The 25,854-nt window shown below is 44.4% G+C and overlaps 1 protein-coding gene across 1 annotated transcript in view; it reads left to right on the top strand.

Moving 5' to 3' along the window:
• BMPER (BMP binding endothelial regulator) overlaps window positions 1-25,854 on the top strand; it is a 200,136-nt gene that overhangs the window by 116,522 nt on the left and 57,760 nt on the right. Inside the window, 3 exon segments of the mRNA XM_006757207.2 lie at window positions 3,527-3,572; window positions 19,490-19,733; window positions 19,735-19,784. Of these exon segments, the coding sequence (XP_006757270.1) occupies window positions 3,527-3,572; window positions 19,490-19,733; window positions 19,735-19,784 (340 nt within the window).

Below are 25,854 nucleotides of genomic sequence, written 5' to 3'. Positions count from 1 at the left end.
CCCCCCCCGCCCCCCCCCTCGAGGGGACTCTGAGGTTTTCCCTCTCGAATCCTGGCTTCCATTGTAGCCCCGAATGGAAATTGCGTCCTGGTGGAAATATCTCTTTTCAGAAGCCCGAGGTTCCCACTCGCTGAATAAAGTGCCCATTATCTTCTAAAACTCGAGTTCAGTGAATTCGCCTCGGCAACTTGAAACCCATGCATTTTGGGAAAATGTCAAACCTATTCAATACCTTGCAGTGAATGAAAAAAATACATGCACGGATCCAGGGCATGTCCTCCCTCCTCTGGTATCGACAGCCTTTCATTTCATCCACATCTGTGGTTATTGTAAACAGCAAGGCGCTGCTTTTGCTTGGCTACCAAACGCAGCATGAGAAACAACAGCTGCTGCTATTGCACAACCGAATAAAGGGGGAGAAAAAAGCGGAGAAAAAACCCACCTAAAAAACCCTAATTAGTCTTGCTTTAAAAAGCCTCGGACATAAAACCGAAAACCTCCCATAAAAAAGAAGAAGGGAGATCCAGTCCACGGACTTGAACACGGTCTGCTTATAAATATTCATTGGAGAATAAGATCACTTCTCCGCCAGTCCTGGGGGAACCCTGGCTGCTAATGACCGCTTGCAGCACATGTTAGTAATAACGGGCTTCCTATTCCAGAGACAAAATCAGGGCGCCGTGCCAACCTAGTGGCTCCAGTAACAAGCTCCATGGGCCATGGTGAGAGTCCGGCTTCATGGGGTCCTGCCGCCGTGGCGGGGTCGCTGGTTTTCATCGTCCTCCTGCTGTGGGGAGGCCAATGCTTTTTATGTCACCGGCAGCATCTCGTTAGCCTTTCTTCTTGGCAGGCCACGTTTGGGCCAGGGGCATCCATGCCTCCAAACACAGGCCTTTCCTGGCTCCCTCCTCGGCTTGTCAAAGCTTGTAGTGCCCAGCTCCTGCCGCGGGGGCCGCCTTCGTGTTTCTAGGCATCTTTCCAACCATTCCTCCAGCGCACACTCTCCCTCCTCCATGGCCAGCACAGGACTTTGGGAGAAAACTTAGTTCTACCATGGAAATCCTGTTGTATACTTCCTTCCCCTACCCTGTGTTGCCTGGAGAGATAAAAAAACACTCCAAGGAATGGTCCCGCGTCCCCTGCTCTGTCCTGGCCAGGCACTGCGCATCTCTTTCCCCAGAAGTGTGGGTGCCTTGTTGAAGGGGGATCTTATGGTTGGATTCCTTGTCCACCCTCCCTGGCAGCTCCCCAGAGGCAAAGGACTACCTTTCGTGAGAAAGGCTATGAGGGTTCCAGTGGGGACAGGGCTGTGATGACACCATCGTCTCACCATCGCTCACATGGACTGAGACTTTCTCTGCAGTCGCAGGGCTGACCCCATTTAATGCTGAGACCACCCCTCCGAATGGTTGTCATTACTGCACCCTTCTTACTGCTGAGGTGGTAGCATGCCTGGAGTGCCACAGCCAGGAGCCCCGACCTCATAGCTCGTGCTTGAGTTATCCCCCCTAGTTAGTAATATGAACACCCCCACTTCCGTTGTCTAAAGAAGTTGTTGGCGGTTCTGCCAACACACAGAGGTAGGGGATCACATCGCCTTGTGTTGTTGGGGGCTTTGGATGTAGACAGCTCTGCTCTATTCGGATAGAGCCCCTCACTCCTCCCCCTGGGGTCGGCATGCCATTGGCCAGAGCCAAGCACATTTGGTTTGTCCTCAACTGCTTTCAGTCTGAGAAACCCAAGGACACCTGGCTGCCCAACAGAAATAGAAGAGACAGCTCTAGGCAATGAACACGTGTCGTGATGCCCCACTCCATGGGGTGGCTAAATGGGACTGAGTTTTAAGTCTTATTCAAAGTCATCATGGCCCTTATACAATTTTGGTCTAGCTTAGTGAGTTTCAGTTGGTGTGCTGGGACACACTGGTGTGCCACAAGAATTTCTTAAACGTGCCATACCTATTAGATTGCCAAATAAAAAAATGACAACAACCAAAACAACAATAGCCATCTGGTGTGAATAAATCAAAATTATACCTATTTTTTTTGTCAGATTGGCAAAACTTGCTATATATTTTTTGGTGTGCCATAGAATTTTAATAATTTATGGATGCCATGAGATAAAAAAGATTGGGAATCACTGAGCTAGCTGATGGGAAAATGAATTTGACATGGTCCTGGGTCTTCCATTGCTAACTAGCATATTTTGAATCAGTATGATTTTCTCTAGGTCCTAAATCTGTTCTTGATGCCACAGACCGGTAGTGAATGAGTGGGTGGACCTTATATTAACTGTGTGGCCTTGACATAGGCTTAGGCCACCTCGCTGTGATCTCTGTTACTTAGTTTTCTATAAAAACGCCTAGGGACACCTACATTTAGAGGGTCATTGTGAAGTTTAAATGAGATAAAGTATGAAGAATGCACAGCACTCGTGTATAGCAGGTGCCCAATGAATATTACATCCTCTTAGAGATAAAGGATGGAAGAGGATAAAAATCTGGGGTGCCAAGCAGATGGCCTTTAGGGTTACACAAAATTAGGTTTGATTTTGGGTTCTACCACTGTTGCATTGCGTAACATCAATCTCTTCACCTATAAAAAGGGAAATACTTAGCTCCTAAGGTTATTGTTCATCTTAATAAGGATAATTATAATAATATATACTTTATTAATTAAATCTTAAATGCTTTCAGTATTAAGTTATTAAATCCTTATAACTAACCTGAGGTTGGATAGCTTATGGAAAATATCACAAAGGGTGTTTGTTAGCAAAGTGCTCTGTAGATGTCCTTCTTTCCCACATTTATTTTTCTCTTTGCATCCCTTTGAGTCAGAGATAAGGCGATGCCATTTGCTGATAGGGGCCCTGAGAATAGGTTTCCTCCTTGAAACGCCATGCACTAAAAAAGGGGGAAGAAATGAATTTTCGGAAATTACACGGTGTTTCCAGAAAGGTAATGGAAAATTACTCAGCATTTCCCAGCTCTCAGCTTCATTGGCTTCCACTGCAAAGCAGCTTCTGAAAGAAGCAATGTGACTGAACTTGCTCTGGAACACAGACATTGTCCGGTCCGTAGACCCCCACTTGGCTTATTGTTTGGGTCCCTCCCGGAAGCAAAACAGAACAGAGACCTCACATGGGTTGGCGGGTTGACAGCTGATTCCTGTTTTTATGTGTGTGCTCTCGTTTGCAGAGGGCTAGATTCGGGTATCTGCGAAAAGGTTGGATCCAGACAGTTTCCATCTCCTCTCTGTGTGAGAGGGATCCCACCAATGAGTCCTTTAGATATTCTATTTCCCGGCGGATAAAAACAGCAAAGCTTTCTGAAAGGCTTTGCCTGGCCTGAGACCCTGATACTTGAAACTTCATTTTCACCCTCGTCATCGCCATCCGGGCATTGAGTTCAAATATAACTTGGACTGATTTCATTGGTGTGTCTGGTATTAGAGTTAAAAAAAAAAAAAAAAAAGCCCTCTGCAAATTCTGTTTCTTAGCATTAAACTCTTGTTTTTCTTTTGATTAGGGTAAAATTCTCAACCGAAAAGGATGCTGCCCTATTTGCACTGAAAGTAAGTTTATTCCGTTGGAAAGGTGCTGTTACTGTTTATTTTGGTTTTATATGCGGCAAGAAAAGCGGTGGCGTAAGTTTTCTGCACATATTGTTCCTATTGGTATAGGCTGGGGTCCTCCCTCTTCCCTGCAAACACTTTGTCAATTACAATCCCCTCCCAGAAGCACAACTGGAATGTGTTGCTGTGGGAAATTTGGGAGATGAATGGTCTGATGAGGTCTTAAGAAGGACCAGATAACTCTGAGCAGTTTAACTGCACATCGCATTTGCAGTCCTAGTGGCTAAGGTGGCATCCAGTAAAACCAAACCGTGCGCATCATCGAGGAGGGAAGTTCCTTCCATCACTATAAAGCCAAGCAGCTGTGCTTACTTCCACCTCCCTCACCCCCATGCTCAGCTCTTGACCGTTTCACCTGGGCACATCCAAGGGTAAAACAAGAGGTCTTTGGTCTGGTGAAGGTTTGGCCATCCTAGTATTTTTTTACTAACTAGTAACTTTTTAAAATTTTAATGTGCCTTTATTGATTTTTAAAGACGGGGAGGTATAGAAACATTGGCGAGAGAGAAACATCATTGATCAGCTGTCCTCCTGCACACCCCCTATTGGGGATCAAGCCCGAAACCTGGGTCTGTGCCTTAACTAGGAATCCAACCTATGAGCTCCTGGTTCATAGGTCGACGCTCAACCACTGAGCCATGCCAGCCAGGCCTTCCTGGTATTTTTAACTGAATTCTAACATGGCCCATTCTCAGCACCATCTGAGGCTGCATTACTAACCGCACAGACCAAACTTAGCAACGGTCTGATGTCCTCCCCACGTGCAGACAGCTGCCTGGATCTATTAGCAAATTTAGTGTCTTCCTCAAATTCATACGGAGTTGAGACAGCTCTCTGAAGGGTTTCATTGAGAGAGGAGAATTAGTCATGTCACCATCAAATTAGTTTCCAAGTATGAAAAGCAGAATTAACAAAGCCATGACATCTATTAGAAACTATTTTATGAGCCGGTCGGGCTGAGAGATATGGGCTCTGTGGATGGCTGAAAGCAGTTTTCATGTGGGAACAGGTTTGTTTATTCCACTTGTCTAAAATATTTTGGACAATAGATACAGAGATTTTTCAATATCATAGTATATTATATGTAATATATACATATATATACACATGTCATGGAGTTTTGAGATGGAGAGCTATTAAATACTTATGCATTATACATTGGATAAAGTACTGATTGAGTCAATGAACATTAAATTATAGATTTAACAAAAGAACTTTTTTTAAAGCACATAAAATAACTCAAAGGAGGCCAACAAAATATGACTTAATAGATCCCCAAAATTAATGCAGAAAGAATTAGCTAGGATTAGCACACCAGTTAATTTCTTAACACATGTGGAAGCTATTATACTTCACCCTCCTCCCAGGAGCCCTCTGAGGAAACTTTGTTTACAGGTGGTTTGGGGGCTGCCTCCAGCTCAGGTCCTTTCTGGGTGAGCAGAGTGGCGTCTAAGTGGATGGTTTTCTCCGTATCCATGTCAATGAGTTGTTTGCATTTCCCTAGAGAGTATCTCCTCGTTGAAGGCGAGGCGGACTTCAAAGGAGCCCCTCGGATTTTTCTAGCGAACCTTTCAGTTTGCGTGAGCGCAGATAGGTTGCATATGCCCATCGCACCGCTTAGCAAAAACACATGGCCGGTCTGTACCGAAACAGCCAGGGTCTGGAATAACCCGGCTTTATCCTACAAGAGTCAGCGTGGTGATTACTGGGAGAGCTAGAGAAAAGCTGCATTTCATTACTGCCTTATCCGTGATGCGTTAGCCTTTCCATATTTAGCTGGGTTAGCCTTTCTATATTTAGGATCTGTGTGACTTATCAGAATAAAAGAAAGGAGAGAACTAGCAGGATGGGCATGACAAAATCAAACCAAGGTTCCAAGCAGTCGTGTTAAATATTGCGTGAAGCCTGTGAAGGAGCCCATGACCTCTGTCCCTGAGAGAGGCAGTTGGCACGAGGGAAAGCCACCCAGCTGGAGGGCACCCGGGAGATGTGAACTCTGTGCACCTGCATCAAGCAGGGCGGGGTCGGGGGGGCCATGTGGTTCTCGGTCCAGCTCTTAATGACATCATCAGATGCCTATTTCTCAGCTTCCTTCGGCACTTCTTCCATCTGTTTACTCTCTTGCGGTCCAGCAGTTCTCCCACCAGGGCTGCAAAACACATCCTATTGGGCGAAGTTTACTTGCTCAGATGGTGTTCAGAGGTGGGATGCCACCCACTTTTGTAAGCATGAGCGCATCCAGGTGGACTTGTTCTGGTGTCCTCCAGCTGTGGCCAGAGGCCGCCTGTTTTGAAATTCGCTTGTCATTATAACCAGGGTCCAGAAGAAACCTTCAGGCTTTTTTCCTCCTCCATCCGCTTGGAAAGCTCCTCTGATATGTGGGTTTCTAGAGCAAACGCCCTAGAGGCTGAAGTGAAAACTAAGGCCAGTGTTTTCTGAAAGCAGAAAATGGTTTTATTCCAACAAAATCACATGTATATGTACCCCATTAGCTACTGCAGGATTTTCAACCTCGCTCTTCCTGATAGGTCGGCCAGATACTTCTCAGTTGTGGGCCTGGCTTGTGCATTGTAGGATGTTCAGCAGCACCTCTGGTCTCTACCAACAAGATGTGGGAGCAGTCCTGTCCCCAATGCTGTGACAATCAACAGCGTCCCCAGATGTTGCCAAAGGTCCCCTAGGGGGCAACATCACCCCTGGCTGAGAGCCAATGATATTCCAAACGGGTAACAGCAGAGGTGAGTGTGGAAAGAAACACCTGCCATACTAGCAACAGTAACTCCCTCTCAACTCAGAGTGATTATGTGAGATCAGGGAGTGAGGCGAGGGTGTCCTGTTGCCAGTGTGAGCCCGGACAGACTAGAAGCCTCTGGATGCAATTGACATGTTCTGGAGTTTCATTGCCTCACCCTAGGAAAAACTATAAAGGCATAATTACACCGTGGGAACAACGTCACCATCTAGTTGCAAGGAAGCTAGACATTAATTTGCAGCCTGCCCTCAGTGGCATGCAGTTTTGACCAATGAGCTTCCTCCTGGCTTCAGGGTCTACATCTGCCCTCAGTGTTGGGAATCATCTAGTCCGCATGCCTGTCAACTACGTGCAATCCTTTATTAGACAGAGGCGGGATAAATGATCTATATATGCACATGCTCAAGTGAGATGGGTTATTGCATAGCCTCAGTACTGGATTATCTGCACTAGGTAGAGGCGTGCCAGGCACCTGCTGTCAGCAGGGGTGACACTGCAGTGTTTAAAACCCCACAGAATTCCTATTCCCGCCCTCTGACTGTGCTGGCCTGTCTTGCTAGTGCTGGGCGCTGTTCAGGCCTCTGAAAGGAACAGGAAAGAGGACAGGAAGTCGAGGTAGAACATTTCACAGGCTTCTCTCTCCAATAGTCAGAGGTAGTGGTTAACTTAGAATTCGGTAGGTAGGAAGCTGCAACTGAGACACTAACTGGTTGCCCTCCCTGGATTAGTATAGGCTTTGTAGGATTGGTCTGAGAGGGCGATGATGATGTTATTTAAAAACAACAAAAAAAGCCCTAACTGGTTTGGCTCAGGGGATAGAGCATTGGCCTGTGGACTGAAAGGTCCCAGGTTCGGTTCCGGTCAAGGGCATGTACCTTGGTTGCGGGCACATCCCTAGTAGGGAGTGTGCAGGAGGCAGCTAATCGATGTTTCTCTCTCATCGATGTTTCTAACTCTCTATCCCTCACCCTTCCTCTCTGTAAAAAATCAATAAAGTATATTAAATATATATGTATATATATATATTTTATATATATATTAATTTGTGTATATATATATATTTATTTTAAAAAAATAAATAAAAACAACAAAAAAAGAGTCCTTTTAAAATCAGACCCGAAGGAAATATGAAAAGCATCATTGGGTTCTACTAACACAGGAATTCTCCCTTTCTCCTTTCCCAACGCAAAAGAGTTACCTTGGGTTTGGATGATTTATTAAAAATAAAATACTGAAAGTGAACTGAGCAAACTTGAGGACACTTTTGTACATGTGCTGTTTCTTGCCAACGTATGAGCTGTAGCCCAAAGTGAGTCCCACTGTGCCTGGACCAGAGTCATGGGACTGAGGGTGAGTTGGCATGAAGGCCACTGTCCCTTGTGCCTCTCCCTCCTGGTTTATGTGAAATTATCTTACTGTGTGTCAGCAAACAGTGGGTGGAATCTTGACTTGACCACCCAACAGAGACTTGAAGCAGATAAATTCTTTGCTGGCAGGATATCTGTTTTCAGACATAGAAATTATACTTAGAAGCAAACTTTTCACTGATAAGAGAGGTGTGTGTATGTGTGGAGAGAGAGAGAGAGAAAGAGAAAGAGCGAGAGAGAGATATGATGGAGGGGAGGGAGAGAGAGAATGAGAAAGAATTTAATCTCAACCATCTACAAGACCAGAGGCAGCCAATGACACCCACCATGGATGCCCAGCCCCAGGTCTCCTAGGTGCATGAAGCTGTGCCTGTAGCTGTAATAGTCCCAACCATTAGTCTCCCAACCCAAAAGGAAAGTTCATGGTTACATAACACGGGGGCGGGCAGGGCTACACTGAGCACAGATGTGCGTTTAATTGAACTAACCTCAACAACACGTCCCACAAGTAACAGGAAATATCAGATTCCAGCAACTGGGGGTGCAAGGAGGCTCACAGTTGCCAGGTGACCTTCTTAAACCCCCCAAGGGTTAGTTTCCAGCTGTGTGTAGCCAGTGAGCCTGCTGTGCAGAGGGCCCCCGCCTGCTCCACGCACCCACCTGGAAGCGCCTGGCTGGTTTTGGCACATCTTACTGAAGCCTCTGGCACGGCTGCCGCTATCACCAATTAAAGAGTAGCTGCAGGAGGGGGATTGCAACAACAATTTAATGAAACAGCGACCTTGGGGCCCATTTTATGAGAAATCTCCCCTGACAGAGGTTCTGCAAATTAGTCATTCTGTGTGTGAGCATGGTTTCTGGCCTCCGAGACTGGAAGCAGCTCCAGGTCCCTTAACACCAAGAGTCTGTCCTTAACTCGGGGAAGCAAGGAAATTTGAAACCGGAGCTCAAGATGCTTGTAGAATAAGCATGTGTGGTGTGGACCCCAGCCCTGCCAAGGAGGTGTTAAGCTCAGTGGCCACTGAACTTTCTGCATGAGCACCTGGAGCTGGGGTTGTCACTGCCTCTGAGGCCCAACCAGCAGACAGGGCGGCAAATGAAACCCAACTGTCCCACACGTGGCGGCTAGGAAACCCCACACGGGCAGGGCCATTGGAGGGAAGAGGAGGCAATCTGTTTGTTTTATATGCTGTCTGTCCTAAGGGATATTTTTACTTTAAATTTTCTGGGGCTGTGAATTGGTGCAAAGTTGAAGGAGGAGCCTCAAGTAATTAAGGGTCATCCTTTTTTATAATAAATGTTCTTATTGATTCAGAGAGAGAGAGAGGGGGAGAGGGGGAGAGGGGGAGAGAGAGGGAGAGGGGGAGAGAGAGGGAGAGAACATTGATGAGAGAGAAACATTGATTGGATCGTCTGCCTCCTATATGTTCTCTACTGGGGATCAAACGTGAAACCTGGGCATGTTCCTGACCAGAAATAGAACTGGCAACCTCCTGGTCCATAGGCTGACCCTCAACCAACTGAGCCATACAGGCGGGGCAATGGTCATCTTCTATCCACCGCCTACTGTTGGTCCCCACAGTGTGATAGTACTCCATCAGTTCTGACTATTTAGTTAACAGTCATCATCATTTTCATCAAATAACAACAATGGCAATAACAGCAGTAGCAGCAGCAGTAGGAGATAATATTTACTCAGCATCTGCTATGTGTCGGGACCCTGACATGGACTATCTCATTTGATCCTCCTTAATTCCCTCAGCCATCTTATGGTCGAGGAAGCTTAGTGGTTCAGAGGGATGCCCAAGGCGAGTGTGGAGCCTGGATTCCCATAAGGAAGTCTGGCCCCAGGGCCTGGGCTGGACTTCCTCCCACTGACTTCTAGGTCATTGTGTTCAGTGTGATGACAGTTGCAGTTAGGAAAGAAAGATAAGGTCTGCGGGGCTTCAGGACTGGTGAGGATGTCCCATTAGGAGAAGTTTCCCTACTACAGTGCCCAGGCTGTCATCTGCCTGGTGACACCTCCACCTTCTCAAGTTCATGTGCAGAACAGTGATGGTTGGTCTCCTGGGCACTCACCCACAATTCGAATTGGCTTGGTTGTCCATGTCCACTCATCTTTCCAGGGTTTTTTTTCTCTCCTGGTAACTCAGGGTGAGATGTTTCCAGTGATAAGTGATGATCTCTCCCAGTCTTTTTATTTACAACATTAAAATATACACAGTTTTAAACTGAAATCAATTGTGTGTAATTTCCATCAGGAATGAGAAAAAGCAAAGTTGTTATGTCACTCAAGTTCATCAGCATTTAGCACCATGGGAGTGTATGAATGAACGGACTTTAATGAGTCAACCCTCCGTCTTCCTAGGTGAGGACAGGGAAGCTCATGTTCACTGTAGAATTAACTGGGTATACTGGGATGAGAATCTGCTGTTTTTATTTTACCTGCTTAGGTTAGTATTTATTCCATCATATCATGTGGTTTCCTCGGACCTCTGCTTGGGAAAGTTATGTTTTCCTATACAGTAAATGGACCATTATCAAATCTTTCAATTACAAGTGATTTTCTTGCCTAATTTTTGTACATAAAAAGATATATAAATTCATTATTAGATGCCTGGTGCATTTTGGGCAAGGCCGCCATCTTGAATCTTAAGAAAGATTCAGGAATCCAATTTTGTTTTGTTTTTTAGTATATTTTATTGATTTTTTTACAGAAAGGAAGAGAGGGGGATAGAGAGTTAGAAACATCGATCAGCTGCTTCCTGCACACCTCCTACTGGGGATGTGCCTGCAACCAAGGTACATGCCTTTGACAAGAATCAAACCTGGGACCTTTCAGTCTGCAGGCCAATGCTCTATCCACTGAGCCAAACCGGTTAGGGCAGGAACCCAGTTTTGACTGAAGAAGCTGGTAACTAAAACCCCTGAACCAAGTTCCACCTAAAATACTAGTACAATGAAGAGAGAACTCATAGTAAGGACAGAAATCCCAAACTCTGACACTGAGAAGCGCACTGTGTGGGAAATACATCCCCATATTATCTTACCTAATAATAGACAAACATGTAAATTGACTGTCCCTCCACTACACTCACCAGCCAATCAGGAGAGCATGCAAATTAACCCAACAAAGATGGCAGTTAATTTGCATACATAGGTGCAAAGCAGCAGAGCGAACACTGAAGGTTCTGGCTGGAGCAGCGGCCTGGGTCCCGGGTGCTGGAGGAAAACTGGTGCCAGCAGCCAGGGGAAGGGAAGGCCTATTGCACGAATCTCTTCGTGCAACGGGCCTCTAGCGTATAATAATTGCCCTTGACTGTATGCTGGGCTGAGGCAGGTTTATTCTTCTCTGGAGGTCACATCTATGAGCAAAGCTTAGCACAACAATTGCTACTTCTGCTGGCACGCCATCGCTCCTAGTGCCAGCGCTGATTTATGACTGGGAGGTCTGTGTCAGGCCATGTGATAAACACTCTCCATGCATCTGTCAGTTACTGCCCACGGTGATCCATAAAGTACAAGCTATTGTTATCCCCATCATACAAAGGAGGGTCTGAGGTCTGAGAAATTAAACAGAGCAATCCCCTGGCCCAGGAGACTCCGGAGCCCACACCTTCAAGCACTGTTCTATGTCCTCCGTGGACTGCACTGTTATTCGTTTTGGAGGTCTGCCTTCAAAGATATGTGAAGTTTGACAATGTCTTTTCTCTCTCCATGACTGGGGACTCTTTGAAAACAGTTGTATTTGCTCACCTTTTAAAGCTATTGATGCTCATGAGGTCACTTAACCTCTTCAGGCTCTTGGGTTACAACACTCGAGTTCTAACCTTCCCTGGGAGTTTGGATAACTGACTCCTGAGTTACGCTCCACTGTTCCCTCTGGTGTGAAGTTCAGATTCATGGATGTTACCACTCGTTCTCCTTACCAGAGGCCCCAGCAATACTCCGTGTCTCCACACTGTCCTTTCTTTCTCTTCTTGGTGCTCACATCTCCTGCTTTGATTTTTCTCCCTTTCATCCTATAAGCTCCCAGCTCTGCCTCCCCGGTATCCCTCCCATAGGTACTCTCTCCTTCTGGGTTCAGGTAATCCAAACTTCGAGGTCCCTAAGATATGACTTCTTGATAAGATGCTATTTCGGCAGATGTCAGCTCTTAATAATTTTGGAGACCACATTCTTCTTTGAGTACTGCATTTGGACTGTATTCACCATTGCTACCTTGATTCTCCAACTGTTCTGTGTGGGGAGTTGGATGAAGGGTTGAATGGCTGTTTCCAATCCCTGTCTATTGACTGGGTCCTGGCACCCCCATTATCCCAGCTGCATAGGTTGTGAGCCTCTGTGTTATTTCTCATACTTTCGTCATTTCTCTCCCATGTTGCTAATCAGTCATCAAGTCCGTGGATCGGCTCTTTGTCTTGTTTTTCTAATAAATCGTTTTCTTCCCATTTCCACGGCAGTCACACCTTCTTCCTACCGCCAGCAACTAATTTCTGCTTTTTCTCCAACAACCCTTCCCTTCTGCAGAGCCTGTCAGAACCCAAACTTGGCTTTCCCGAGACCCGGCACCAGCTTCCTGCACTGGCCCCTCGCACAGTCTCCCAGCGTTTGTTTTATAAAACGCTGGTGCTGAGGGATAGTCATGAGTAATGTTTTCAAAACAAGACTCTGTGATTAAATACATTCGGGAAGTGCTGGGTCAAGTAAACCGAAATACGTTTTCTTGCTAGAGAATTCTCAGAGCCTTTATTGCGGCGAGCGGGGTAAACTTTCAGGAAGGTGGTGGAGAGGAGGGAGCCTTGGACGTTTTGGAGCTCCAGAGCTTTTGTTTATTTCTACTTATTTTGGCAGAGCCACGGGCAGGATTGATGTCTCAGAGGAAACATGTTAAAAACTGTTGGTCCTTTGGAATATATTTAAACTTCTCAGCTGGCAATTAATCTCAGGCTCATTTATTTAGACAGCGCGGGTTCTCACATCTCTGAAGCAACTCCCAACTCCAGTCAGATTGCTCTCTGGATCTTCTTGGGCTAGTTGCAAGCCTTTCTGTGTCTAAAACATATTCACAGTCTTCTTTTGGCCTGGAAGGCTCACTCCATTCTAGCCCCTACTCCGCATCTTATAGATGGACTCAAAATGTCAACAAATCTATGTTTACATGTACTTTCCCAGCCTTATTTTAGCCAGTGGCAGATATGTATTTGCTGGATTTGCATAGAGTTTATAAGAATAAATCTATTCTGGCAGTGCTTATCATTATAACCACCCTTCCAGTAGTTGTTCTTAGACCCATATCATAAGTGAACAAACTGAGGTTTGTAGGTAGTCGGTCCTGGTTTCATATTCATTACGCAGTAAGACTGGGATTCAAACCCAGGGCCCTTTTCAAAGCAGGGCGTGTTTGCAGAGGTCCAATGTGGTGGAGGTGTGAAGCTCATCTCTTCAGCTGAGGTACACACCTCTCTTCATTGATACATGGCAGTTTCTAGTTTAAGGTCAGAGCTTGGATGATGATGAGGGGCAAAAATGCATGTTCTAGAGCAAGTTTGTATTAACACTTAGTGAGTTTCCAGCATTCTGGAAGGTGCCCTGAAGGGCACGGATAAGAAGCTAATGCAGACCCTGAGTTTAGGAACCTCTACTGTAGCTGGGGAGATGAACTATAAGTGTATTAAATATGAAAACCATGGACTATCGTTTCTAATTAACTTCTAGATAGGCATGCTGTAACTGAAGTTCATGCTCTCAGGAAGTTACTGATCAGTCTCAGGACAGGGTGTCTATGAAGCTCTACATTTGAGCAGACATACTGTGCATTTGTAGGGAAGAGTGTCCACACACTTCTTCAGACCCCCAAAGAGCTCTGTGATCCCAACTAGTTAACAACAACTGCACAGGATGTTGTGGTATTGGAAGCGTCAGGTCACGGTAGGGAAGAGACCAGGTCAGCTGGTCAGCATCCTTCAAATTCCTTGTCCTGAGAGCATTGGTCAGTTAATCAATCAATTAATTAATTAAGCAAAATCCTATATGCCAGTCATTAATACTTATCTATTTTAGGAAGTTCAGTGGGGGCAGTTTATTTTTTTTCCACTAAAATATATTATTTAATTAATTAGCTCATACATTCAGCTAATACTTATTGATACCTAATATGTATTGTACCAGGTATTGCTGTGAGTAGTGCAAAGAGGAATGAGAGAGAGAGAGAGAGAGAGAGAGAGAGAGAGAGAGAGAGAGAGAGAACTCCAATATACAGGGCAACAGGGCAGCATGCCAGGCACGGAGAAATTACACAAAATATACATCAGATCTTAAGGCATTATAACTATAAGCTAGGGTAGAAATTGATGATCATAATCATGCTATGGATTTGGTGGCCATATTTTCAACCCCCAAACTGAAAAACATATGTGTCTCTAGGGTAGAGTATTTGAAATTATGACCATCCCAGAGCCTCAGAGCCATGCGTCAGTCCCACTTAGAGATTTGGAGGGAAGGAAAGTGGGGCATTCATGAAGTTGCAGCTGGAAACTAAAGGACTCTGTGCTGGGTAGTGTCAAGTGTACGGCAGACATGGGCCACTACAGAGCGAAGGAGGGAGGTGGGGAAGGGGGGCACTCAGGTGGGAGGCCTAGGGTGTCAGCCGTGGCCTTAGGGGTTAGATTTATCTTAGATTAGATCTTGAAGGTAGGAATGCTTTCCTTTGCTCTTCTGTTTGAAGTTGGTGGGTATCTGGGGTTCTAGAAAATATGTAAAAAGACATTTACATTCTTAACAATATCCCTACTTGACTCTTTCTTTAAATATTGGTTTCAGGCACTTACTAAATATTAGTTCCGGCTTTTTAAAAAATTAGATTTTATATGTAGATGTGTAACTCTACCTGGTGGATTATAGATTGGTGGAAAGAGAGCCACAATCACTTTCTCGCCACATTCACATAGTAAAGTTAAATTAAGTTCTTGTAAGAAGCCAAGGATGTAAAACTTGTAGGGATGCACGTGATCCTTGGAGGGGCATCTGTTTGCCCTCCAGTCCCCAGGTGACACCTGAGCTAGTCCAGAGCATAGAAAAGTCCAGGTCACACGCAGCCTGTTTAGGAGGAGCCGAGACCCTTAACATGGGGTCTGTGATAAGATCAGTGTTTCCTATCCCACCCTTTCCTGGTCCTTGACTCAAACTTAACATCATCGTGACGACTCTTCCCCATCTGGGCTTCCCAGGAGCCCCTGCATGACCCAGGGACCCTGGAGTCCGACACGGCCAGTGTCCCTGCAACTTGTGTGAGGAAAGCTGAAAGCCTTTCTTTTTTTATTTTTTTATTATTTTTAATTTGATAGATTTTCTCGTGGTTAGAACACTTCTCTGGAAATGTACTGATCCGTGGTGGTGTGTGATAGGATGAATTGGAGAGAAATTTTTCTTTGCAGAAGTAATGGACGGACAATAAAAATCATTTTCAATGTTTTCAAAGTGATTTTAATGACTGGGGAAATCTTGTGACATGCTCAGTGAAGAGGAAGTAAAATTTTGAGTACAGGATATTCTTAACTATGTTAAAATACACAAACACACACTCCCCCCTCCCCCACCCCCAATTATAAACAGTGGTTATTTCTTGATGGCAGAACCATGAGTGATAGTTTTTTTTTCTTCCTGATGCTTTTCTGTTATTTTGTTTGTTTGTTTGTTTGTTTTTATGTGTTTTGGGGGAAGAGGTTTGGAGTCTACTCAGTTCCTCTTATTTTCTTCCTCCATATCATGGAGTTGTATAATTTCCCCTTAATTTTCTTTGATGGATGTTTTGAGAATAATCACTACTCTCAGAAGGAAGGCATTTCATTAGAATAAATACACCCAGGACAGAAATAAATGTACTTGATGACGTTAAAGCAAAGCATTGGAATAATGTTTTCAGAAGTAGTCGACTTTCTTAATTCTCATAGCAATCTTATTAAAGTATCTAACAGCAAAGTAATATGTTCTAATCTAATGTTTTTAATTTTTTAAAGCAAATATTCTTATTCCAAAAGTGTACAGGCATTTTAAATCATGAATGTAAATGTATAAAATAATGTAAATACACATAAGTGAGAAAGGAAAATAAATGTCACCCATAATTCCATAACCTAAGAGAAAAAATGACACTGTTCATATTCAGATTTATATGCTTCTAATCTTTTTTCCCCTTTGCCTAGACCCTTGTGTACATATATTGAAGACAAACAAATAAAAACAACATCTGATGATTTGACTTAAAAATAATAAGTACCACCAAGGGTAAACTCTCATTTTCCTCTCCTTCTGACTTACACATTCTCGAGGTTAGTTGTAGGAGAGTCTGCTTATTTAGTTCCAACTATCACCCCGAGCTCTCCAGAAAGTGTGACCAGACATCTGGACACCCTGGATTGCAGCTCATTCCACTGTGTCTGCTGGAAGAAAACTCGATGAGAATACAATGTACGTGTGTGTCCCTAAGAGCCTCCATAGCTTTATTCCTTCTCAGCCCGGCAGACTTGTGCAACCCTGGAGTTCTCACTTTCAGTCACTCTTCAGTGTACATGTCTACTGTCCCTGCAGGACCTGGCATAGGGACCGTGAGGTGCCAGGAAAGAGGGCCAAGGCTTCCAAATTATTTTAGCTCATGCTACAAATGTCCCCAAATGTAACACATAATTCTCAGGCATCTTTGCGGTCATGACATTTTGTTGGCCCCTTCCATATTGCTGTTACCCAGAAAAATCATCCTGATCTCCAAACCCTTCTCTTCCTCAAGTTAGGGCCTCTTGGAAAATCGCTTTCCTGACAGCCCTGCTCACACATGGCCTCCCTTGCTGGTCTCCCATGTCCTCATCGCTCTCTCCCCGGCTCTGAGTCAGCTCGAGCTCTCCTAGGGCCACTCAACACAGTATATTTTCTGTTTCTTTTTTGAGGATTTGCTTTGTCACATAATTGGCCTTATCTACAGGTACCCATATTTTGACTCTTTAAAAAATATATAACAACTAAAACAAAATCAGAAAGGCATAAGGAAGAAAGAAAAAGTATCACTCATGATACTGTCACCAAGAAATAACCACTGTTCACAATTTTAGTGTGTGTGTTTCTGTATTTATTCTAAGACAGTCAAGATAGAACTTTGGCCCAGCCGACGTGGCTCAGTAGTTTCAGCATTAACCTATGAACCAGGAGGTCACGGTTTGATTTCCGGTAAAGGCGTATTCCCAGGTTGCAGGCTCAATCCCCAATATAGGGCATGCAGAAGAGAGCCAGTCAATGATTTTCTTTCATCATTGATGTTTCTCTCTCTCTCTTTCTCTCTCTCTCTCCCCCTTCCTCTCTGAAATCAATAAAAATATATATTTTTAAAAATATAGAACTATGTTTCTCACTTTCCACTTACTATGTGATAAGCATTTTTTCAATCATGAACATTATTTACACACTTTTTAATGACCAGATAATACTTCACTTTATGGATTTGCTGCCAAGTGCTCAGCTGTTGTTTTAATGTTAGCAGACCATCTAAATACTTCTTTCCTGTAGTGTATTCACGATCAGCAGGCATGGAGAACATAGGGCGTGTACAGAATTCTCAGAAAATGGCAGCGGTCGCTGTTTTTGTTAATGATCATTTTGCTGCTCAACTGTTGTCGGGACACCAGGAGAAGCCGTGGTTGCTTCCTGTTCAGGAGAAGATGATGCTGCGAACTTGGGGTAGAGGGCGGGTGTTCCCTGAGCCTGCGCACAGCTGAGAGAGGATTTCTCCGAAGGGTAATTTCGAATCCAGTAATGAGCTGGCCTTTCCAAGCTGAGATCAATCTGTTACAAGCTCAAAAGCCTTGGGTTTCGGGTTTTCTTGCTAAGTATGGAGTTAAGAACTTGAAAGAAGCCATTCTCTTGAGTTTGGTGCATCGGGTGGTCAGGCCCTTGTGTGGCACATGGTAATATCAACTGTGAATTATAATTATCCTGATGTCACTCAGGGAGTCCCCAGGAGAACCCTTGCTCCCTGTTAACCAGAAAGCACCATGTTTATGCCAGGGAGCGGCTGTTAGTCAGAGGGTGAGGGAAGTGTGTGATAAGACAATTTCTAAAGTAATCACAAGGAGAAAGGGTTGAAAAATTGTGGTATGGAGTGATTAGATTGGTGAGAACACTAGTTGAGGGGGGAAATATAGAATCAGAAAGGTGGGGGTGAGGTAAAGGCGTAGCAATAAATGAGCAAAATTGGAGTCAAATGGAGGAAACCACCAAGAAAAGGGTAAGAAAGAAACAGAAATGGAAGGTGAATTCAAATATTGCTGCTGACCTTGGAGAGCCTGCCTCTCCTCCCCATTCTTTTACCCGCCTCCCTAAATAGTCTTCTACACAGACCTCTAAATATTTGTTCACCGAAATTATTGTACATGCCCCAAACTCTCTTTTTGAGTTTCTATCAACTATTGATAAGGAACTTAGAACAATGAATCTACCAAATTCCAAATACATATAATTTATATGGAGTAACATAACATTGCCATTGGAAATGACATATCACAACATAAAACAAACGTAGTCTCCAAACACTTTAGACATGAAAAGCAAATGTTGGCCATGAGTCCCATGGGTCCTATGGGATCTGTTGACTCATCTGCCTCTGTCTTGACTTTTAGGTATTCAGAACAATTGCTATGTCATATTCTCATATGACATAATGTTACCACGAGTAACATTTAGACTATCGTGTTTACAAATTTTTGACCTATTCTGGTGTTGGCTGGAAATTATACCTTTTGTTATAGTTCTTTCATCATTTGGGCTAATATCTCTCAATGAATTCCTCATTTCTTTATTGTACAAGCCTCCTTCAAAACAGGTAAAATAGCTTTAGATGGAGAACAGATCAATGTCAAATTTTGTTTTAAAAAAAATAAATATTTAATTTTCTATAAAAAATCTTTGAGATGCTCAAAAATGTCAAACTCTCCTTGGGTCTTGTAAGTATTTGAATGAAAGGTATTTTGAAGTGGTGAATTCATTGGAATTAGTTAAATTTACTGAATGATGGGTTTTATGACTTAGTTTTTTTAATCTAACTCAGATCAAAGTATAGGAACCTTGTATTTCTATAAAACACATAGAGACTCTTAACTTTATCAGAACCTGGTTCCTTGCGGTATTGAGCATGTATCTGGCAATTCTATTTATTTGTCCTTAGTAAATATATATGCTGAATATACTGCTTTAGTTTAAAACCACAAGTAACATTTAGACTATCATGTTTACAAATTTTTTAAATAGTTAGATGGAGATAACACTGTGTTGGTATATTGTCATTTATTTTGCTGCCCCTTACTTATTTATGTTTGTTCTTGTTTATATGGGTTATAAAATTAGTCCAGTTCTATTTACAAAATTATCTTAGTTCCATTCCTCCCTCCCTTACATTAAGAACATGGATGCATAGCAAGGCTCCAAAACAGAGATGCTTTAAAAATGCAGAAGTGTTACAAATAAGAAGCACCAGGAACATTCCATGTCCTATAAGGTCTGGCACAGGCTTTTAAAACCACCAACCCACCAAACTTTATTTTGTGTTAAGTTGGTTTTGCTTAGAGCATCTCTGTACGGCCCTCCCTTACCAGGCGGGTACCCCTTCCAGGTTTCCTGCAGGGACCCCCACCCCCATTTCCCCTGAGTCCTGCGCTCGGTTTGTGACCCTGCTTTTGTCTCTCGCCCATCCGCAGAGCCCGGCGTTTGCACGGTATTCGGAGATCCCCACTACAACACTTTTGACGGACGGACATTTAACTTTCAGGGGACGTGTCAGTACGTTTTGACGAAAGACTGCTCCTCCCCTGCCTCGCCCTTCCAGGTGCTGGTGAAGAACGATGCCCGCAGGACCCGCTCCTTCTCGTGGACCAAGTCGGTGGACCTGGTGCTGGGCGCGGGCACCGTGAGCCTCCAGCAGCACCTGACCGTGCGCTGGAATCTTCCACATCGACCTGGACGGCTACCTCCTGAAAGTGACGACCAAAGCAGGTGGGCTTCGGAGCAGGGGTGTGTGTGGCCCTCCACCTCTCCAACCCGAACAGCAGCATCGCCTGAGCGCTCAGGACCCGGCTCCCCCTCTGCCCAGGGAAACCCCGAGGCAGGGAAGTGGCCCAGCTGCAGGCAGCAGATCTTGAAGATGCTCCTGAACAGCCGGAGACGTTGGCACACCCTCTGCCTTGCACTCCCACGCCAGTCCCACCAGTCTTGCAACCCCCGGACACGCAGGGCCTTTCCATCCTCATCCCACAACTAACAGGCCTGCTCCCCACATAACCTCTTCTTGTGTTTTGTTGCTAATTTTAGGCCACCGATGGCCAGCTTGGAATTGTCAGTGTCCCTCCCAGCTGAGTCAGTAGTGTGCCGTTTCACATCTGTGACAGTGTTTCCTTGTCAGCATGGGTCCAAGGAGGGGGAGTCCTCCAAAGGAAACCGCAGTGTGTGTGGGTGTGCAGATGCAGTGCTGGGGCAGGGCTGTGTGACCAGCAGCCCTGTCCGTTCTGGACCCTGGGGAAGGATGCTCACGGGGTTGATGGCTGGAACCATTGGCTCCCACTGGAGGACCCTTGGGAGGCTCGCTGAGAGCTCTTCCCCTGGCCTTGGGCATGTGGAGCTGACCCGGAGGCCCTTTCTCAGCAGCCCTTGTTGCCTGAGGCCCACTGGACTCTGCCTTTCCATTGGAAGGGTTAGCTACATCTCCAGCAGTGGTTGCTAGGTTCACCGTTGCTAGGTTACTCCTATGGGCTCAATGAGGTGCAAATTTTTGTCTGTGATGTGCTACCTAAGAGAGTCATCGTAGGAGCAGAATTTGGTTCTTCAGTATTGGCCCCGAAGTATGAGTTCAGCTCATTTACACGGTTTGTTTTATCACATGTGGTTCCTTGCAGGCTACCTTTGGTTCATTCATACTGTTTGTTAATTGGGTGTTAGTTTGCGTAATTTCCTGGCCTATGCTATTTGTTTAAGTGTGATTCTTGAGGGAATCAGGGTATGTCTTGCTTTTTGCATTGATGAGAATTTAACAAAGTGAAAGTATCAATTGGGTTCCAGTTCCTTTCAGCGGTTCTCAACCTGTGGGTTGTGACCATCGGAAAACACATATAGCATATCAGATATTTACATTATGATTCATAACAATAACAACATTACAGTTAGGAAGTAGCAACGAAAATAATTTTATGGTTGGGGGTCACCACAACATGAGGAACTGTATTAAAGGACCACGGCATTAGGAAGGTTGAGAACTACTGCTTTAGATAATATGGATCCACAAGGGAAACATTGGCCAGGGCAGGCACTTTTGAGGGGCTATAGAGACTGTTTGGCTCTACTCTACCTCCAGAACCCTGTGAACTGTTTCAATCCAAGCCAAATATATGTTTGATAAATTGATTTAGCCTATGGAATGCCAGCCTAACTAAACAAGGCAGGAAGCCAAGGAGAAGCCCAAAGAGCTTTTATTTAGAGAAGACAGCATGGTTCCAGTGAGAGCACGTTCATTGTTAATGTACTGCAACATCCTCTAAAGGGGGAAGGATTCCCATGCTTGACCTTGAGTGTGGCAGATGTGCGGCGCTCCATTCATTCAACTTTAGAGGGATGAGTCCTGCTCAGAAAATATAGCCACCTGCTGTCGGATGCAAATGACAGGCCCCTCTTCAGATAGAGGCCTCAGCTCATTCCCTCAAAGGAGGCAGCAGTTGGTGGGTCCCTGTAAAATGTGCACCAGTGACACATGAGTAAACAGCACTAATGAGAAGCGCCTGGCCTATCTGTGCGCCAGCCAACTGAACACAGTGGGTTCTACTGATATGGAAATTATTAGTCACCCACAACCCAATTCTCCCATGGATCCTGGATGCTCAAAGATTGCTAACAGCTAGGAGGTTCCACACCGCTCTGTTCCCAGCTGGCGGCACCTTCTGGAATAAGTGTGCTCTTTGTAAGGAGTCCACATTGTAAAAATGAGCACAAGGATGAGGCTGCTGAGAAAATAATAATACATCATAGGCACCATCATCTGATTAGTGAATCTAACTCTTCTAGGCCGTGAACTTAGTTTGCCAGTTTCATTAATTTTTCCATCTGAGGATTCAAGTAATTTATGTGGTTCCCTTCATACTCAGCTGAACAGTCTCTTGGAGCCGTGAAGCTCACAGGCCCTCTGCTTCCTGGGGAAGAGCTGTATTCCTCTGGGCACTCAACTGGCGTTGACGCTACCCTTTGAATGGGACAATTGCATTTCCAGACAAGAGTCTTTTCCACTCTGGTCGACCACCCTCAGTTTGTACTACCCCTTAGGGATATTTTGTTTTTATCACCTATCGATTGTCTGTTTAAAATATCCTTTGAGGGCTCTTCTTCCATCATTTTTTTTTTCCAGTTTCATAAGCTCATATGATCAAAGGGTACTTTCTTTAGAGTAACAGCTTAAATCAAGCCTGCGCCTGGAGGAAGGGGAAATGGGAGGCAGGACTTTGCCCCTATGGTTTATGGACTCAGCATTTCAGGATGGGATCACCTGCAGGGAGCACTGTGGCCTGTCACTGGGGTGGAATTCGGTGGTAGCTGCTTTCCTGGTAACATCGGGGTCGTACACAGGGCTCTGAGCAACGCTTGGTAGCTTAAGAAAGCACTGGCCATCCCGTCACTTCCCCCACCCCACTCTCGGCACTTGGCAGATAATTGAAAAGTATTTCCTTTCTGCCATCTGTTCGTGTCATCAGCTCTACCTGAAAGAGTTACAGCAGACCCACCTGAAAGGCATTAGCACATGTGAGTGTGGCTTTTTATTTAACTTTGTTTCCGGGTTCATCAAGAGTTCTACACTTGGACCTGGAAAATATATATTTTAATTGTTTTTCTTTTGATGTAAACTGAATGGAAAAGCATCCATTTTTAAGCACCTCTCTGGTATGTCTGTTGATTTCCCACCGCCTCTCTCCTTTAATGGATAACAAAAGCAACAATAACAACATAAAAACAAAACAAAGCGGAACAAACAAAAACAGCCATGAAATAAAAGAACAACTCCCCATATCTGCCCCCAGGAAATCCCCCAAACTAGGGGCCTGGAACTAGGTCACATGTTTGAAGTATGAAGAACAAGTTAGTAAAACACGCACTGGTGAGGAGGGAAAGTTGGAAGGCCGTTCATTCAGCGGAAGGAATGCGGCCACTGCTCAGCCCTGGATGGGAAATGTGCTTCAGCTCCAGCCTCTGACTCTGCCAGTTGTTTCTACCCGGTTTCCAGCAAGAGAATTAGGAAACTCATCCCAGCTGCAGAAAAGATGAACCCCAGCCCATACTACCATGATATTTCATCTCCTAAGATGCTTATTTAAAATATCTTTTGGAAGAGCAATCTCTTCAATTACAACTTGTTAGGGTTTTTTTGCCTGTCACTACTGTAATCTATTTTAATAGATTTTACTAATGTAGAGAGTAAAAAAAAAATCATGCCAACACATGTGTATACAATACAGCAAGAGACAAAGGCATCGGTAGTTGAATAATATATCCCTTCAGAATATGAAAGCTAGCATTGGCCCATGAAAATCCTTTTAACGTAATAAAGAAAAGAGGAGGAAAAGAAAGCGAATTACAAAGTATGCTCTTACTTTGGGGACCATGTTTTATGAGTGAGATGGTAAGAGTTTTAAGAAGAGTTTACTAAGAACACAGTGGGTCTCCCAGGCCTGCACAGACCACCAGTCCATTGCAGAGAAAGAACACAATGACCGCCTTGTTCACTGTGAGTTGAATTCCCATGAATTTAGTTGCCAAAGTCTCAAATTTATTATGTTATTGTCAATAGTGATGTTGGAGCTTCTTTGGATAGAAATTCTCAATCATTGTGGCACTCGGAAGAAGAGTGTTTGCCTGCTGTCTAGGAAAAAGATTTGTAGTTTGGAAAATTTTGCAGCACAGAATAGTCTTGGAATAGTGCTGTAAAAGTTAGAGTGCGGATGAAACCGATTTCCCCCCTCATTTCTCTTGCTGGGCAGCTGCCTGGCTACAGGCTTGTAAGGTCAAGTTTCCTCTATACCGTAGAGAGTGTATTACAAATCATATTATAGTTTGCTTGTCTTTTCTCAAAATTGTTATTTCAGTGCCTTAACCAGCATGAAATTCACAATTTCCTTGGCTTCGCATGATATATCAATTTACAGGGCAATTCATTCATTTAGTAAGTATACACTACGTGCCAGATACTGTGCTAGATGATGGGGTATGTACACATATAAATCAGCGTATCCGATAGTTGTGGTTGTCAGAGTTGACACCATCTTCTCAGAGATCCACATGGGAGGTCAGCCCAGCATGTGGAATTCTAGCAGTGTGTCCCTTCTCTACTAGCCTTGTCCTATCACTGTCTTCTCCTCATCAGATTTCTCCCAAGAGAAATTTTCTTAGGATCATCTCTCTTGGTTCTTCACCTAACTCTACTTCACTGCTTTTCTGAACTCAGCTTTTATCTCAACCCAAAAAGCTTTTCTACCATTTGTTGTGAACTAAGAATGCATCCATTCCTTTAATTTACCGTACAGTGATTTACATATGGGCTTTTCTGTTTATTTCTTGAGATATCCAGTTTTAGACCACTGGTTTATTCTACCAATAACTCTCCCTAAAGCAGATCTGTAACTCTTTCTTGTGGCAGTTCTGTGGCCTCCTCACAGGAATGCTATTTGGCCAGCCTTCTCTCATGGCCCACGTCCAAACGTAGGGAATATTGGCTTTAGAATCTTACTTCTTGGTGTTTTACTGATCTCACTTGGATGTTCCTTATGCCAATTTTTATACCCAAGCAAGATCCTTTCCCTTCCGCCTCCTTTCCCATCACTATCTTATTCCCCAACTTCAGGGCATCTTCTGAACATTTGCTCATCAGCCTCATTTGATACTCCAAGAGCACAGGCAAGAACTTTCAGGAAGAGAGTCATGTTGCTCTTTCCAGATGCTCAGAACTGGCTCAAGGAAAGACTAGTTTTTGTAAAAAACCCAAGAGAGTAAGATTAAAAAACACATGGGGAGACTTTTTTTTCTATTAAAAAGAGCTTTTTTGTGTGGTTGTCACTCTTAGGAGACAGTGGCAGTGAAAAAAGAGAAGTCCCAGAGCAGACGTGCACATTGACCTGTTGTAGATGTTCCCTGGGTGGTCATGCCCCAGGTGGCTCTCTTGCATTCATTGATTTTCTGGCCCAACCATTCACTGGGGGCTCAGGCACTGCCAGGGTATTACCAGGAGAACAGTAGGAAACACATCTAAGACATATTTGTGACCAAAAGAAACCTTCTTTGACTAGAAGAGCTTGATATTTACTTTGTATTGAACCTCAAGAGGCTTTTTAAAAATAAGTTTTTATTGATACTTAGAGAGACAGGAAGGGAGAAGGAGAGAGAAAAACATCAATATGAGAGGGAAAGATCAATTAGTTGCCTCCCACATGCACCCCTATCAGGTATTGAGCCCACAACCTGGGCACGTATCCTGCCCAGGAATCAAACTAATGAGCTTTTGTACATGGGATGACGCTTAACCAACTGAGCCACACTGGCCAAGGCCTCAAAAGGCTTTTCATTGAGGCCTTTCCCTTCTCTGGGGGCGGTGTCTCCTTACACAAGATCAGGATGGGAATGCGGACATTCCTTCCTTACCTTCTAGTCACTGATCTGTGTGTGTAACAGGGCAACATGTGGCTATACCACCTGTGACGGCATAATCTGGATGTTCTAAGTGACACAGAAAATCCACCTTTCAGTGGCTGGAGTGGCTCCTGGAAGACTTGGGCAAGCATTTCTGGAGAAACATGAATGTCCTCAGAAAAACCAGTCAATGTTTTAGATGGTCAGTTCAGCAAACCAAGTCTATGGTCTGGCCAGTGTTTCAGTTGTTGAGTGTCAACCCATGAACCAAGAGGTTACCTGTTTGATTCCCAGACAGGTAACATGCCAGGTTGCTGGCTGGATCCTCAGTAGAAGGCATGCAGGAGCAGTTGATTGATATTTCTCTCTCATAGATGTTTTTACCTCTCTATCCTTCTCCCTCTCTTTCACT

This window comes from Myotis davidii, unplaced genomic scaffold, assembly GCF_000327345.1.
Source record: "Myotis davidii unplaced genomic scaffold, ASM32734v1 scaffold573, whole genome shotgun sequence".
NCBI classification, from domain to species: Eukaryota; Metazoa; Chordata; class Mammalia; order Chiroptera; family Vespertilionidae; genus Myotis; species Myotis davidii.
The sequence above is the reverse complement of the archived record's forward strand: the minus strand, read 5'-3'. Positions and strand labels throughout refer to the sequence as shown.